Here is a 12444-nt window from a genome sequence, read left to right on the forward strand (position 1 = left end):
AATGCAATATTGTGCAAATTGCAATTGTGCAAAGATGCAAGTAATACAGTCACTAAAATGTTGTATGTGTTAAAGTTGGAACAAGACTGTGTTGGTTGTGCATGTGTGAGTGTGTGTATGTTCGTATGAGTGTGTATTTAAATGTGAGTAATGTGTCACAGTGTAGGTATGGGTGTTTGTGTGTGTGTGTGTATGATTAAGCATAATTGTGTGTCAGAATCTAAGTGTGTTAGTGTATGTATGTATATGTGCAAGTGTGTACGTATGTTAGTTTGTGTGTGAGTATGTATATGTGAGTAATTATGTTTCACAAAGTTTGTTTGTTTGTTTATTAGGAGTTTAACGTCATGTTTTACACTTTTGGTTACATTCATGACAGGAACGGTAGTTACTCATTACACAAGATTCCTCAGCTCACAAGGTTATATCGAACACAGTCATGGATAATTCAGTTTCTCTGATTCACCTCACTCGCACGTCTTTGGACTGTGGGAGGAAACCGGAGCACCCAGAGGAAACCCATGCAGACACTGGGAGAACATGCAAAATCCACACAGAAAGGACCTGGACCGACCCACCTGGTGATCAAACCCAGGACCTTCTTGCTGTGAGGCGACAGTGCTACCCACCGAGCCACCGTACCGCCCTAAAAAGTGTAGAAAAATTAGAAAATGTAAAGAAGTAAATGTACAGTAGCTGAAAAAAGGCCAGCGCCAACCAAAGGTTATTATTTAGTAGCAGTACGCTTAGTTAGCTTAGTCGCTAGTGTTAGCTGCTAAGCTAATTGCAGTGATTTCTGCTTCTATAAGCGCTCTGTATGTATAATCCATTATATTAATATTGTAATTCATATATTTATACAAGTAGCTGCTCTCAGTAGGGTTGTAGGTAAATTCAGATGTTTAAAGCGGTCAGATTTCTAGTTTCTGGAGGCTAACTCATACCACGTGTGCTTGCTGGGTGAATAAATGTGTATTTTTTGAATAGTGACCGAATATATGTGTCCTTGTTTATTTAAAATACATAAATACATACAAATCTGTTAACATTTATAAGCACAAAGTCAAAATAAAAGCGCATTTATTCATCAAAACACACATAGGGAACGAGAGCCTCAGTACGCATGCTCCGATTCACGAAGCTACTTACGTACCGGGCAAGTGTCGTGAATTTGCGTCGGCTGCGCAAAGTGCGTAAGGTGCTTTTGTACTTCTCGTACGTATTATTTACACTATAATTTCCATAAATTTGCCCCATATTTATGTGTACGTTTAAAGCAAAGTATTGAAACAGTTACAATCTGATGTCTATTTACTTCTGGCTTTATTTTGAGCTCCTCCTAAACAACAGATGGCTCTGTAGCGCAACAAGGTCGTAGCAGTGCGCATGCGCATGTACGTGTACGGTGTTTCAAATTGCGTCTACAAGATACCGTAGTGCACTTGGTAGAGTGAACGAGCGGCTATTCCTCCCACCAAGTAGTACACACTCGTGTGGAATTAGATGTAATTTGGGATCGAGCCATAGTATACGGCGCCAGCTCAACCTGTGCAAAAGTGAATGAATGACGTGGATTTGCAATCAGCGAATTTGAATCTGTTGAGAAGAGTTACAGTTAGAAGTGAACAGCGCTTTAATTCGCTTATAGTTTGTGTGTTTGCAGCAGCCGAACGTAAGTCTGAGTTCTTATTTCTTTATATATTCATGTTAGAATGCTAACTGAGCTAACTGGCTAGTTGTATCTCATCTAAAGTAGCTTCAGGGGTCCTACATGTCACTACATGAAGTACAAGAAAATGTAGTTCACATCTAAAATAGCTGGTAGGTACATTTAGTAGTTGTTTTATAAGCTACACCTACCATACAGATGAAGTTTGTGTGTATACATTTACTGACTGTAGTCCATCTGTTGCCCTGTACACTTTGCCACCCTTGTACCCTATTTATCATTTGATAGGGACGGTGGTGAGTCGTTTATGGCACTACAATTACACTAACATAGTAATAAAAAGGTTGTGTATGGTGTATTATAAGTGTAGCAGGTACAGCAGTGTTGTTGGGAATTTTAAACACCTCACTTTCAATGCTGTGAAGAGACTATCACTATAAATACAAAGCCAACAGCATCCTGTCATCAGAAAGTGCTCTGGTCAGAAGAGTAGTAGTAGTAGTATTTAAAAATCCCAACAACACTGCTGCACCTGATACACTCTCAAACTACCACGTCATTACCAAGTTAGTGTCACTGCAGTGCTGAATGGTCAGTAGGGTTTCCTTTCGATTGAACAGCGTACAGAGCAACAGATGGACCACAATCAGTAATTGTATACCCACAAAGCTTATCTGTATGGTAGGTGTAGCTTATTAAATAATTAATGTGCGTACATACCAGATAGACGCTTTTTTGCTGCATCCTTTCTAAGCACTGATGTGTGTCCCCCCCCCTCGATGGCTGTGTTCACATAATGCCATGCGTTCTGTATTCGTAAGCCCAGACCGGGATTCGAAACCCTTGTTACCACAGTATGACTCCTACCTTTACACCACATGAGCTCTATAAGACTGGCAACCTTCTGATTACTTGTCCAGCACATGAACCACAAGGCCCAAAGCCAGTCAGTCTGTCCGTCTATAAATGTTGATCCATTATGGTATTCTCTCGGTCTAATTAACAGTCTTTAAATCCAAAGATGTAGAGAAATGTAGGAATACAGGTTTATAATCTAAGGAATAAATCTTTATGGGTCGCCACAGTGGATTGTTTATCTCTATCAGAATAGCTCAGTAGTGTGCAGAGTATGTCATGCATTATTCTGCTGTCCGCCTCTCAAGTCGTTCTAATTTCTCTTCAACAGGATGAGTAAAGCCAAAGCTGAGAGTTTGAGAGACAAGGTGGACGGGAACGAACTGGATCTTAGTCTGTCCAACCTCACAGAGGTCCCAGTTAAAGAGCTGGTAAGTGCGAATCCATACAGCAGAGCTTATTATAGGCTTACAGGCTTCTTATAGAAGTGCAGATGATCAGATCTAGTCATTTTATTAACGTACGCTTGTGTTTTTACTAAATAAGACTTATAGTGTTGATTCTTTTTCTTTCAGGCTGCAGTTTCCAAAGCTACAGTGCTGGACCTTTCCTGTAACAACCTTATAACTCTTACTGTAAGCTGTAGTAGCGAATAGCGAAGTAATATTCAATCATACTGGAATATACAATAATAAATTGTATTATTAGTAAGACATTTAGTTAATTCCTATATATAACTTTTTTTTTTTTATATACATTTTATGATTTCCAGCCTGAATTCTGCACTCTGACTTACCTGATTAAAGTGGACCTGAGCAAGAATCAGCTTCTCAGCCTGCCGGAGGAAATCGGGAATCTGAGCAACCTGCAGCATCTGGATCTGTACAACAACAAGCTGACCATGCTGCCCCTCAGTTTCTGTCAGCTCAGGGTCAGTTCCAGTACTGCTGTATACATCAATCAACCATAACATTAAAACCACCTCCTTGTTTCTACACTCACTGTCCATTTTATCAGCCCCACTTACCATATAGAAGCATTTTGTGTTAGTGTGTGTTGTGCTGGTATATGGTAAGTGGTGCTGATAAAATGGACAGTGAGTGTAGACACAAGGAGGTGGTTTTAATGTTATGGTTAATCGGTGTAAGCTTACAAAGCTTATTGTATTGAAAAACAACCCATTCATCCACAAACCAGTTGTTCCTCAAAGCGGAAACCTTTATCCATTTTAAAACTAACCAGTTTCAGTGAGCCTGTGCCCACTGTAGTGACAGATGCAGATTTTGTAGCTCATTAACATAAAAGTTTGAGGTGTTGTCAATTCTAAGATGCTTTTCTGCTGCTAATGTGAATAAAGAAAATCCGCACGCTGATGGACATTAGCACTGCAACAGACAAAGAAATGATACCTGAGACGTTCTGTTTCTCCTTCACCTGAGTGTCTGAATGTCTGTGTTGGTAGAATCTGAAGTGGCTGGACCTTAAAGACAATCCTTTGGAGCTGACGTTGGCGAAGGCGGCGGGAGACTGTCTGGATGAGAAGCAGTGCAAACAGTGTGCAGGAAAGGTGAGAACATGCTCATGCAGCTCTGCATTAAACATCTCTGGCATGATACGATGAGATTTACATTTTCAGCATTTAGCAGACACGTTTATCCAGAGCAACTTTCACTGTGTACTGTAACAGTATATTTTCTAAGCAATTGAGGCTTAGGGGCCTTGCTCAAGGGCCCAACAGTGGCAACCTGGCAGTGGTGGGGCTTTAACCGGCGAACTTTTGATTACTAGTCCAGTACCTTAACCGCTATATGCACTGGGTTTAAATAGTGCAAAACAGAACACTCACTCATTGTCTTAACCGCTTATCCAGTTAGGGTCGCAGGGGGGTGCTGGAGCCTATCCCAGCTTTCCAATGGGCGCAAGGCACACAGTAACACCCTGGACGGGGCGCCAGTCCATCGCAGGGCAGACACACACACACACACCCACACCCATTCACCTACAGGGCAATTCAATTAACCTGACTGCATGTTTTTGGACTGTGGGAGGAAACCCACGCAGACACGGGGAGAACATGCAAACTCAGCACGGAAAGGACCCGGACCGCCTCGCCTGGGGATCGAACCCAGGACCTTCTTGCTGTAAGACGACAGTGCTACCCACCGAGCCGCCCCAAATCAAAACAGCGAAATCAGTTGTAACTAACTCACTCACTCACTCACTGTCTTAACCGCTTATCCAGTTAGGGTCGCAGGGGGGTGCTGGAGCCTATCCCAGCTTTCCAATGGGCGCAAGGCACACAGTAACACCCTGGACGGGGCGCCAGTCCATCGCAGGGCAGACACACACACACACACACACACCTATAGGGCAATTCAGTGTCTCCGATTAACCCGACTGCATGTTTTTGGACTGTGAGAGAAAACCTCGGCCTAAACGTTAACTTCAGGTGTTAAAAAAAACTTTCTTATTTTTGGTTTTGCTCCATCCAGGTTCTCCAGCACATGAAGTCTCTGCAGGAAGACGCGGATAAGGAACGAGAACGCCGGCTGCTAAAGGAGAAAGGTGAGCGATCCGCTTTATTATCGATGATTAAACTCCGCTGAAGAATGTGGACGTTCGATCTGACGTACGACTTTCTCTCGAGCACAGAACAGGAGAAGAAGAGAGAGGCTAAGCAGAGGGAGCGGGAGGCTCGGGAAAGGGAGGCGCAGAAGAAGAAAAAAGCCGAGGCGAAGGAGAGGAAGAGGAAGGAATACCAAGCACAGCTGGCCGCACAGGCCGCGCAAGAACAGCAGAAGAAGAAGAAAGAGGAGAAGAAAAAGAACGCCAGACTAAATCAAGGCGAGTCGCACGTTCCTCACATGGACGAACCAGATCATGCTGTTATCAACCGTTCTACAGTAGTACTGTAGGTATTGGAACCCTGTTGTTCGTGTCAGGCTGATCATCACTGCTGGTGGCTAAAGTTTCATTTCCATCAACCGCTGTATCCTGGTCAGGGTCACAGCGGGTCCAGTTCCTCCGGGAAACACTGGGCGCAGGGCAGGAATACCTCGATCAGGCAGCCAATCACGTCTGCATAGACGCCTGGCTGGCCGACAGCACCGCTGAATACGCTGGGTCAAAAATATAAGGACGGCAAGAAAGCAGCTCCGTAAAGCTTGAGCTTATCACAGACAAAGGAAATATCAGAACTTACACTTACTAGGCATAACATTATGACCACCTTCCTAATAAACAGCCCAGACCCGTCGAGACGTGTAGTCTGACACCTTTCTATCAGAACCAGCATCCACGTCTTCAGCGGTTTGAGCTACAGGAGCTCGTCTGTTGGATCGGTCTCTCCACACGTGCGTCAATGAGCCTTGGCCGCCCATGACCCTGTCGCCGGTTTTGGAGCAAAGGCTTCTTTCTTTCACGGCAGCCGTTAAGCCCTCGATTGACTGTGAACAGCATCACATATGTAGAACCGTTATAATTCTATTCTGAAATAAAGCCGACTTCTCTCCCTCTGCAGATACGAAAGCGTCGAGGAGCGCTCCTCAGGCCCGGCGCTCGGCGTGCTCACGGTTCTGCTCCCTGCTCCTCGGACTGCTCCTCCTGCTCGTCGTCTCCGCTGCAGCCGTGGTAGCCGCGTGCCAGGCGACCGAGCTGAGGAAGGAGGAGTTCTGCGCCCCTGTTAACCTGTACGCAGATCGGGCACTGAGCTGGGCGTGGGGTCTGGACGTGGTGCAGCAGGTCCTTCAGAAGATCTCACAGCTCCGAGCGTAAGATCTGAACAATCAGATGAAGGATCCAGCTCGCTTCTGACCCGGGGTTCAGCCTGGAGAGGGAACCTGCGTGTGAACCGGAGCAGGAAATGTGCAACCGAGAGGGTTCGAGCCCCGATTTGATGTTTTGTGGGTCGGGTTGCCAAAACGTTTCGGACTTCGGACCCGAGTGGCTGCCGAGCTACAGAACACAGATCTGCGTTGTCATGTGACCTACGACACGTTTTATATAATCAATCCGTAAATGTCTTACATAATGAGTCGCTTAATTGATCATTAAAATCAAAAGTTTACAGACATTTGAAAGGGACGCAGATGTATCGAGATTTTATTGATTTCTGCAGCTGTTCTTCTTCTGTGACTGAATATTTAAAGCTCCAAAAAACTCAATACAGAAACTTACATGATGATTCATTAGCTGGTTAAGAATGTTCTAGAATTTGGGCGCTCGGTGGTGCAGCGGTCTAATGCGCTTCAAAGGTGAGTTTCAAAGAGCTTGGCACCCCCCTAGAGGGCATAATTGGCCATTAGAGTCTCCCAGGTGGGAAAGACCTGACTGAAAAGTGAGTGGGGTCTTCAATGCTGTGCAGGGACCCTGGTTAGTAGCCCAAAAGCGAAGAAGCACAGAGATCAGGGCGTGGCCCACTGCAAGTGTGGGCGAATTAGACGGGGACGATGGACTGCGCACTATCAGAGGGGGCATGAGGCAGCCAATAATACCCTGATACACTGATCAGCCATAACATTTCTACACTCACTGTCCATATTATCAGCTCCACTTACCATATAGAAGCACTTTGTAGTTCTACAATTACTGAATGTAGTCCATATGTTTCTCTGCATGCTTTGTTAGCCCCCTTTCATGCTGTTCTTCAATGGTCAGGACCCCCACAGGACCACCACAGAGCAGGTATTATTTAGGTGGTGGATCATTCTCAGCACTGCAGTGACACTGACATGGTGGTGGTGTGTCAGTGTGTGTCGGGCTGGTATGAGTGGATCAGACACAGCAGCGCTGCTGGAGTTTTTACCATGTCAGTGTCACTGCAGTTCTGAGAATGATCCAGCACCTAAATAATACCTGCTCTGTGGTGGTCCTGTGGGGGTCCTGACCATTGAAGAACAGCATGAAAGGGGGCTAACAAAGCATGCAGAGAAACATATGGACTACATTCAGTAATTGTAGAACTACAAAGTGCTTCTATATGGTGAGTGGAGCTGATAAAATGGACAGTGAGTGTAGAAACAAGGAGGTGGTTTTAATGTTATGGCTGATCTGTGTATATATATATATACACACACCGGTGGGGATTCAAACCTTGGACCACCACTGCATCACCCGAGCGCCTGCTTTAAAATTTTAAATATAAGAATTTGATAGTTCTGATGTCTTTGATTAAAAGGAAATAATAATAATAAGCTAAAAAACATTACGACTAGTTGAATCCTTCACTTGGAATCACGCCGTCATTCATGCGAGTGGGGAACTTAAAATCACAGTCAATCTGACAGCACATGAATGCAGCACATACCATTAAGATTCCTGTATGGACCAGTTCTTGATTTACTCTATTAGTTCTCGGGTTGACACACAGAAGGTTCCTCAGGTTCCTTGGGCTCCTGTGGGGAAGCTCGCGGCAGGATTCGCTCCGTGTCTGCAGTCCCGCTCTTGTCTGAATTCTCGCTCCTGCATGTCGGTGTCGTGCAGCAGATCTTCCAGCGAATCCTGGTTTACGGTCAGGCCGAGAGTGACCTCCCCGAACACCTCACTCACCGAGAGCTGACCAGGACGAGAGAAGTACGAATCTCAATTCAAACAACGTTGGGACTGAATGAGAACTGCTAATAAAAAATAAAATAACAGAAAGCAGTATACAGTCTGAGCAATTGAGGGTTAAGGGTCTTACTCAAGGGCCCAACAGTGGCAACCTGGCAGTGGTGGGGCTTGAACCAGCGACCTTCTGATTACTAGTCCAGTACCTTAACCACTAGGCTACAACTGCCTACCATAGCACACAGTGCATCGAACCCTTCTGTGTACACCCATGCTGACTAATGTCCACTGTCTGAAGCAGTACTATGGGCACACAGGCATACAATTACTGACTGTAGTCCATTTATTTCTCTACATGCTTTGTTAGCCCCCTTTCACCCTGTTCTTCAATGGTCAGGACCCCCACAGGACCCCCACAGAGCAGGTATTATTTAGGTGGTGGATCATTCTCAGCACTGCAGTGACACTGACATGGTGGTGGTGTGTTAGTGTGTGTTGTGCTGGTATGAGTGGAGTTTTAAACACCTCACCGTCACTGCTGGACTGAGAATCGTCCACCAACCAAAAACATCCAGCCAACAGCGCCCCGTGGGCAGTGTCCTGTGACCACTGATGAAGGTCTAGAAGATGACCGACTCAAACAGCAGCGATAGATGAGCGATCGTCTCTGACTTTACATCTACAAGGTGGACCGACTAGGTAGGAGCGTCTAATAGAGTGGACAGTGAGTGGACACGGTGTTTAAAAACTCCAGCAGCGCTGCTGTGTCCGATCCACTCATACCAGCACGACACACACTAACACACCACCACCATGTCAGTGTCACTGCAGTGCTGAGAATCACCCACCACCTAAATAATACCTGCTCTATGGTGGTCCTGACCATTGAAGAACAGGGTGAAAGGGGGTAACAAAGCATGCAGAGAAACAGATGGACTACAGTCAGTAATTGTAGAACTACAATGTGCTTCTATATGGTAAGTGGAGCTGATAAAATGGACAGTGAGTGTTATGAAAGATTGTGCATACCTCTGTGAAGTGGAACTTTTTGAACATGGCTATGCTGATCCGGTTTTCCAGACTGATCTTCACTTCAAACTTCTTGATTTTGAGTTTGTTGATTCCTATAAATGACCAACATTATTATTCAGATTATTTAGAATTATTTGTATTATATAAAATCTGTACGTCTGAGTGTGGCTTCTCCAGCTCACCGTAACACATCATCATGCGTATCGCCTCCTTCCCGAGACCTTTCCCCCGGTAGCCTGGCTCTGAGGAACATCAGGGCGTTTGATTTATCCTTTACATGATCTGGCTACAGCTGAATACAGTGTGCGCTCGGTGTGTATTATGTGAACACAAACCTGCAATCATGATCTCCAGTTCAGCCAGGGACAGGTCGCTGGGGTCTGTCAGGAACAGGTTGACGTCTCCCACCATGCACTCTTCCTCTGAAAAACTGGGATCTGCCCATCGCTGCTTATCCAGGATGATAAACGTGCACTCTGTGTTCAAAAAGAAGAGCCTGTGCAAATACTGGGTTTGGGTAGCATAAAAAAGGGGTTTAAAAATGACCAAATAAGCAGCTTGAGTTTAATGTGATGAAATTATGATTGGAAACAATACACATGTGATTTTTGTCAGCATTGCTGGTAATAAACGACACTAATGAGCCAAAATATTAGTACCACATGTTTAATGTGCAGTCAGAAGCACAACCACTGGGATCCAGTGCTCCAATCCCCAGCAGGTTATCAACCAGTCAGGCATCTACATACAGACACGACTGGCTTTGCCTGAGAGAGTTTCGGGGTGTCTGAGGCCCTGCGATGATTGGCGCCCTGTCCGGTATACTGTCCACATACTTATGGTCATATTGTACACATCTCCACCTCCAAAAAACCATCGACCATCCTAACACAAACCATTAAACCATTCAGGGTTTGTTTACAATCTGGCTTGAGTCGAGCACTGATCTCTATTATTCTCCGTCTCTGTGCAGGCGCCTCCAGCCAGCCAGCAGAGGTCGCAATTGCAGCAGCAATGAGGAATCATTTTGCCGTAATCATGTCTGTGTGGGCACCCAGCCGGTCAACAGCAGAGATTTGAACTACAAAGCTTGAGATCTAAGCAGTAGCGGGTTGCTAAACTGCTGAAACTGGCACATTCGGTTACTAAGTTAAGGGGGCAGTTGCTTTTTTGCATGGACGGTCAAGTTGCTGCATAACCCTTTTAATAAAATACAGAGTCCTGTGTTTCCTCATGTTCTCTTTGTCTCACATTTTAAATAAAGATCTGAGAACATTTAATGACACAAACAAGGTGGGGGGGGGGGGGGCAAATACTTTTTCACAGCACTATATGTCTGAAATGAAAAATTTCGGAAGAATTAAGCTCACTGTCTTCATCTTCTCTCCAGCTTCTCTGCATGTCATACTCCTGCTCCAGAGTTAAAGGTTCGGACGCTGTGAGCTTCTGCAGCTCCTCCGAACTCATCCACTGATGATACCTGCGATTATTACAGTGTTAGTCAACGGTTCGCTTACATAAGATGATAGTGTGAACTTTCTTGGCAAGAGTCCACTGTTCCAGGTACATTGTTATGCATGCTTTTAAACTAGCCCTATTTATATGGGCACAGGAAGGTTGTGTTACCCCAAATGTGGTTGAAATGTGTATATTTGTGAGTGTTTTCTGGACAAATTAGTATGGGTTCCAATTATTCCAACACATAAACAGTAGCAAAAATAATTTATTTATTTATTTATTAGGATTTTAACGTCAGGTTTTTACACACTTTGGCCACCGGGCCGCCCGTTCGCATACATAAGATGACAGTTTGGACTTTCCTCTCAACCTTGGCGAGAGTCTACTGTTCCACATGCATTGTGATGCGTGCATCTAAACCAGCCCTAATAATATGGGCACAGGAAGGTTGTATAAAGTTTTTACACCCCCCAAATATGGTTAAAATTTGTACATTTGTGAGTGTTTTCTGGACAAAATAGTATGGGTTCCAATTAATCCGACACATAAAATAAACAGTAGCAGAAATAATTTAAAGACTGTAAAGTCAAACATGTTGCCTACTAGTGTAAAGTTTTACACTGACTGTAAACATCCATATCATCACAAATATGTCTGTATGATGTTACCTGGGTACATGATCATGGTTGTAGGGCACCAGTACGACCTGCTTCCCTTCCAGTAACGTGTTCTCATTGATCCTCATTCTTCTCAACCTCAGAAATCGCTCAGAAACCGGCCTGCACTAACAAAACGAGATTTATTTACACCAAACACCTCCTACTGAAGGTTCAACAGATCACACAGTTCTCCTATACCTGCTGAGTACTAGCAATGCACTTCGAATGAGTCCAGTTTGAGTCCACTATGAGTCCAGTTTGAGTCCAGTTCTACCACATGCAGGTCAGTCAGGGTTTTATTATAAAGTTCATCACAGTATAATTATTTTCAGTCTGCACTAAAACATCTCCATGTTGGCACACATGCGCAGTGTGTCTGTGTCATCAAAATGCGCCTCCATCAGCCGTCACCTGCACTTACACATAATAACCACAGGATGGCAGTAAAGTCCAATCTAATACATTTCTATTTATTTACGCTCACCGACCGCTTTATGCTGATCCTGGTCACAGTGGGTCCGGATAAAAACTCAAAATAAGGTGCGACCAGACCCTCAAGAGCATCAGTGCATTTTCAGGGTGTCACTTATTGTACCACACGCTCACATGGACGTGGGAGAACATGTTTAACTGCACACAGGCAGTGAAAGGAGCTCAGGAATGAACTCCTTTCCTGAAGTTGTTTAATTACATAATAAATATTATATAAAGTGAATTATTATTGGTATCATTATTATTATTACTATCATTATTATTATTATTATTATTATTATTATTGTTACTATCATTATTATTATTATTATTATTGTTATTATTATTATTATTATTACTATCATTATTATTATTATTATTGTTACTATCATTATTATTATTATTATTATTACTATTATTGTTACTATCATTATTATTATTATTATTACTATCATTATTATTATTATTATTATTATTATTGTTACTATCATTATTATTATTATTATTATTATTATTACTATTACTATTATTGTTACTATCATCATCATTATTATTATTGTTATTATTATTACTATCATCATTATTATTATTATTATTATTATTACTATCATCATTATTATTATTATTATTATTATTATTATTATTATTATTATTACTACTACTATTATTATTATTATTGCTATCATTATTATTATTATGGGGCCCAGCGCTAGAGGAGGTGGGTTCAAAACTTGCCTGGTCACAGTCTGCAGT

At 43.3% G+C, this 12444-nt stretch overlaps 2 protein-coding genes across 4 annotated transcripts; one reads left to right on the forward strand and one right to left on the reverse strand.

Moving 5' to 3' along the window:
- The first annotated feature begins 1560 nt into the window (after positions 1 to 1560).
- Positions 1561 to 6607, forward strand: lrrc59 (leucine rich repeat containing 59). Of its 2 annotated transcripts, none has more exons than XM_063002763.1 (8): positions 1561 to 1672; positions 2856 to 2955; positions 3100 to 3159; positions 3297 to 3455; positions 3987 to 4091; positions 5017 to 5089; positions 5177 to 5368; positions 6045 to 6607. In XM_063002763.1, the coding sequence occupies exons 2-8, from the start codon at positions 2857 to 2859 to the stop codon at positions 6296 to 6298; spliced, it is 942 nt and encodes a 313-aa protein (XP_062858833.1). In that variant the 5' UTR covers positions 1561 to 1672; position 2856; the 3' UTR covers positions 6299 to 6607. The 2 variants fall into 2 exon arrangements, with proteins under 2 accessions (XP_062858833.1, XP_062858834.1); XM_063002764.1 differs by lacking the exon at positions 1561 to 1672 and adding an exon at positions 1795 to 1821.
- Positions 6608 to 7508: 901 nt separating this feature from the next.
- On the reverse strand, positions 7509 to 11568 carry nat9 (N-acetyltransferase 9 (GCN5-related, putative)). Of its 2 annotated transcripts, none has more exons than XM_063003541.1 (7): positions 11419 to 11568; positions 11230 to 11340; positions 10474 to 10583; positions 9439 to 9579; positions 9286 to 9345; positions 9101 to 9195; positions 7509 to 8077 (listed from the first exon to the last, which is right to left on the reverse strand). In XM_063003541.1, the coding sequence occupies exons 2-7, from the start codon at positions 11304 to 11306 to the stop codon at positions 7901 to 7903; spliced, it is 660 nt and encodes a 219-aa protein (XP_062859611.1). In that variant the 5' UTR covers positions 11307 to 11340; positions 11419 to 11568; the 3' UTR covers positions 7509 to 7900. The 2 variants fall into 2 exon arrangements, with proteins under 2 accessions (XP_062859611.1, XP_062859610.1); XM_063003540.1 differs by having other exon boundaries at positions 11230 to 11345.
- Positions 11569 to 12444: the final 876 nt, after the last annotated feature.

The sequence above is a fragment of the Trichomycterus rosablanca genome, chromosome 10 (assembly GCF_030014385.1).
Source record: "Trichomycterus rosablanca isolate fTriRos1 chromosome 10, fTriRos1.hap1, whole genome shotgun sequence".
NCBI classification, from domain to species: domain Eukaryota; kingdom Metazoa; phylum Chordata; class Actinopteri; order Siluriformes; family Trichomycteridae; genus Trichomycterus; species Trichomycterus rosablanca.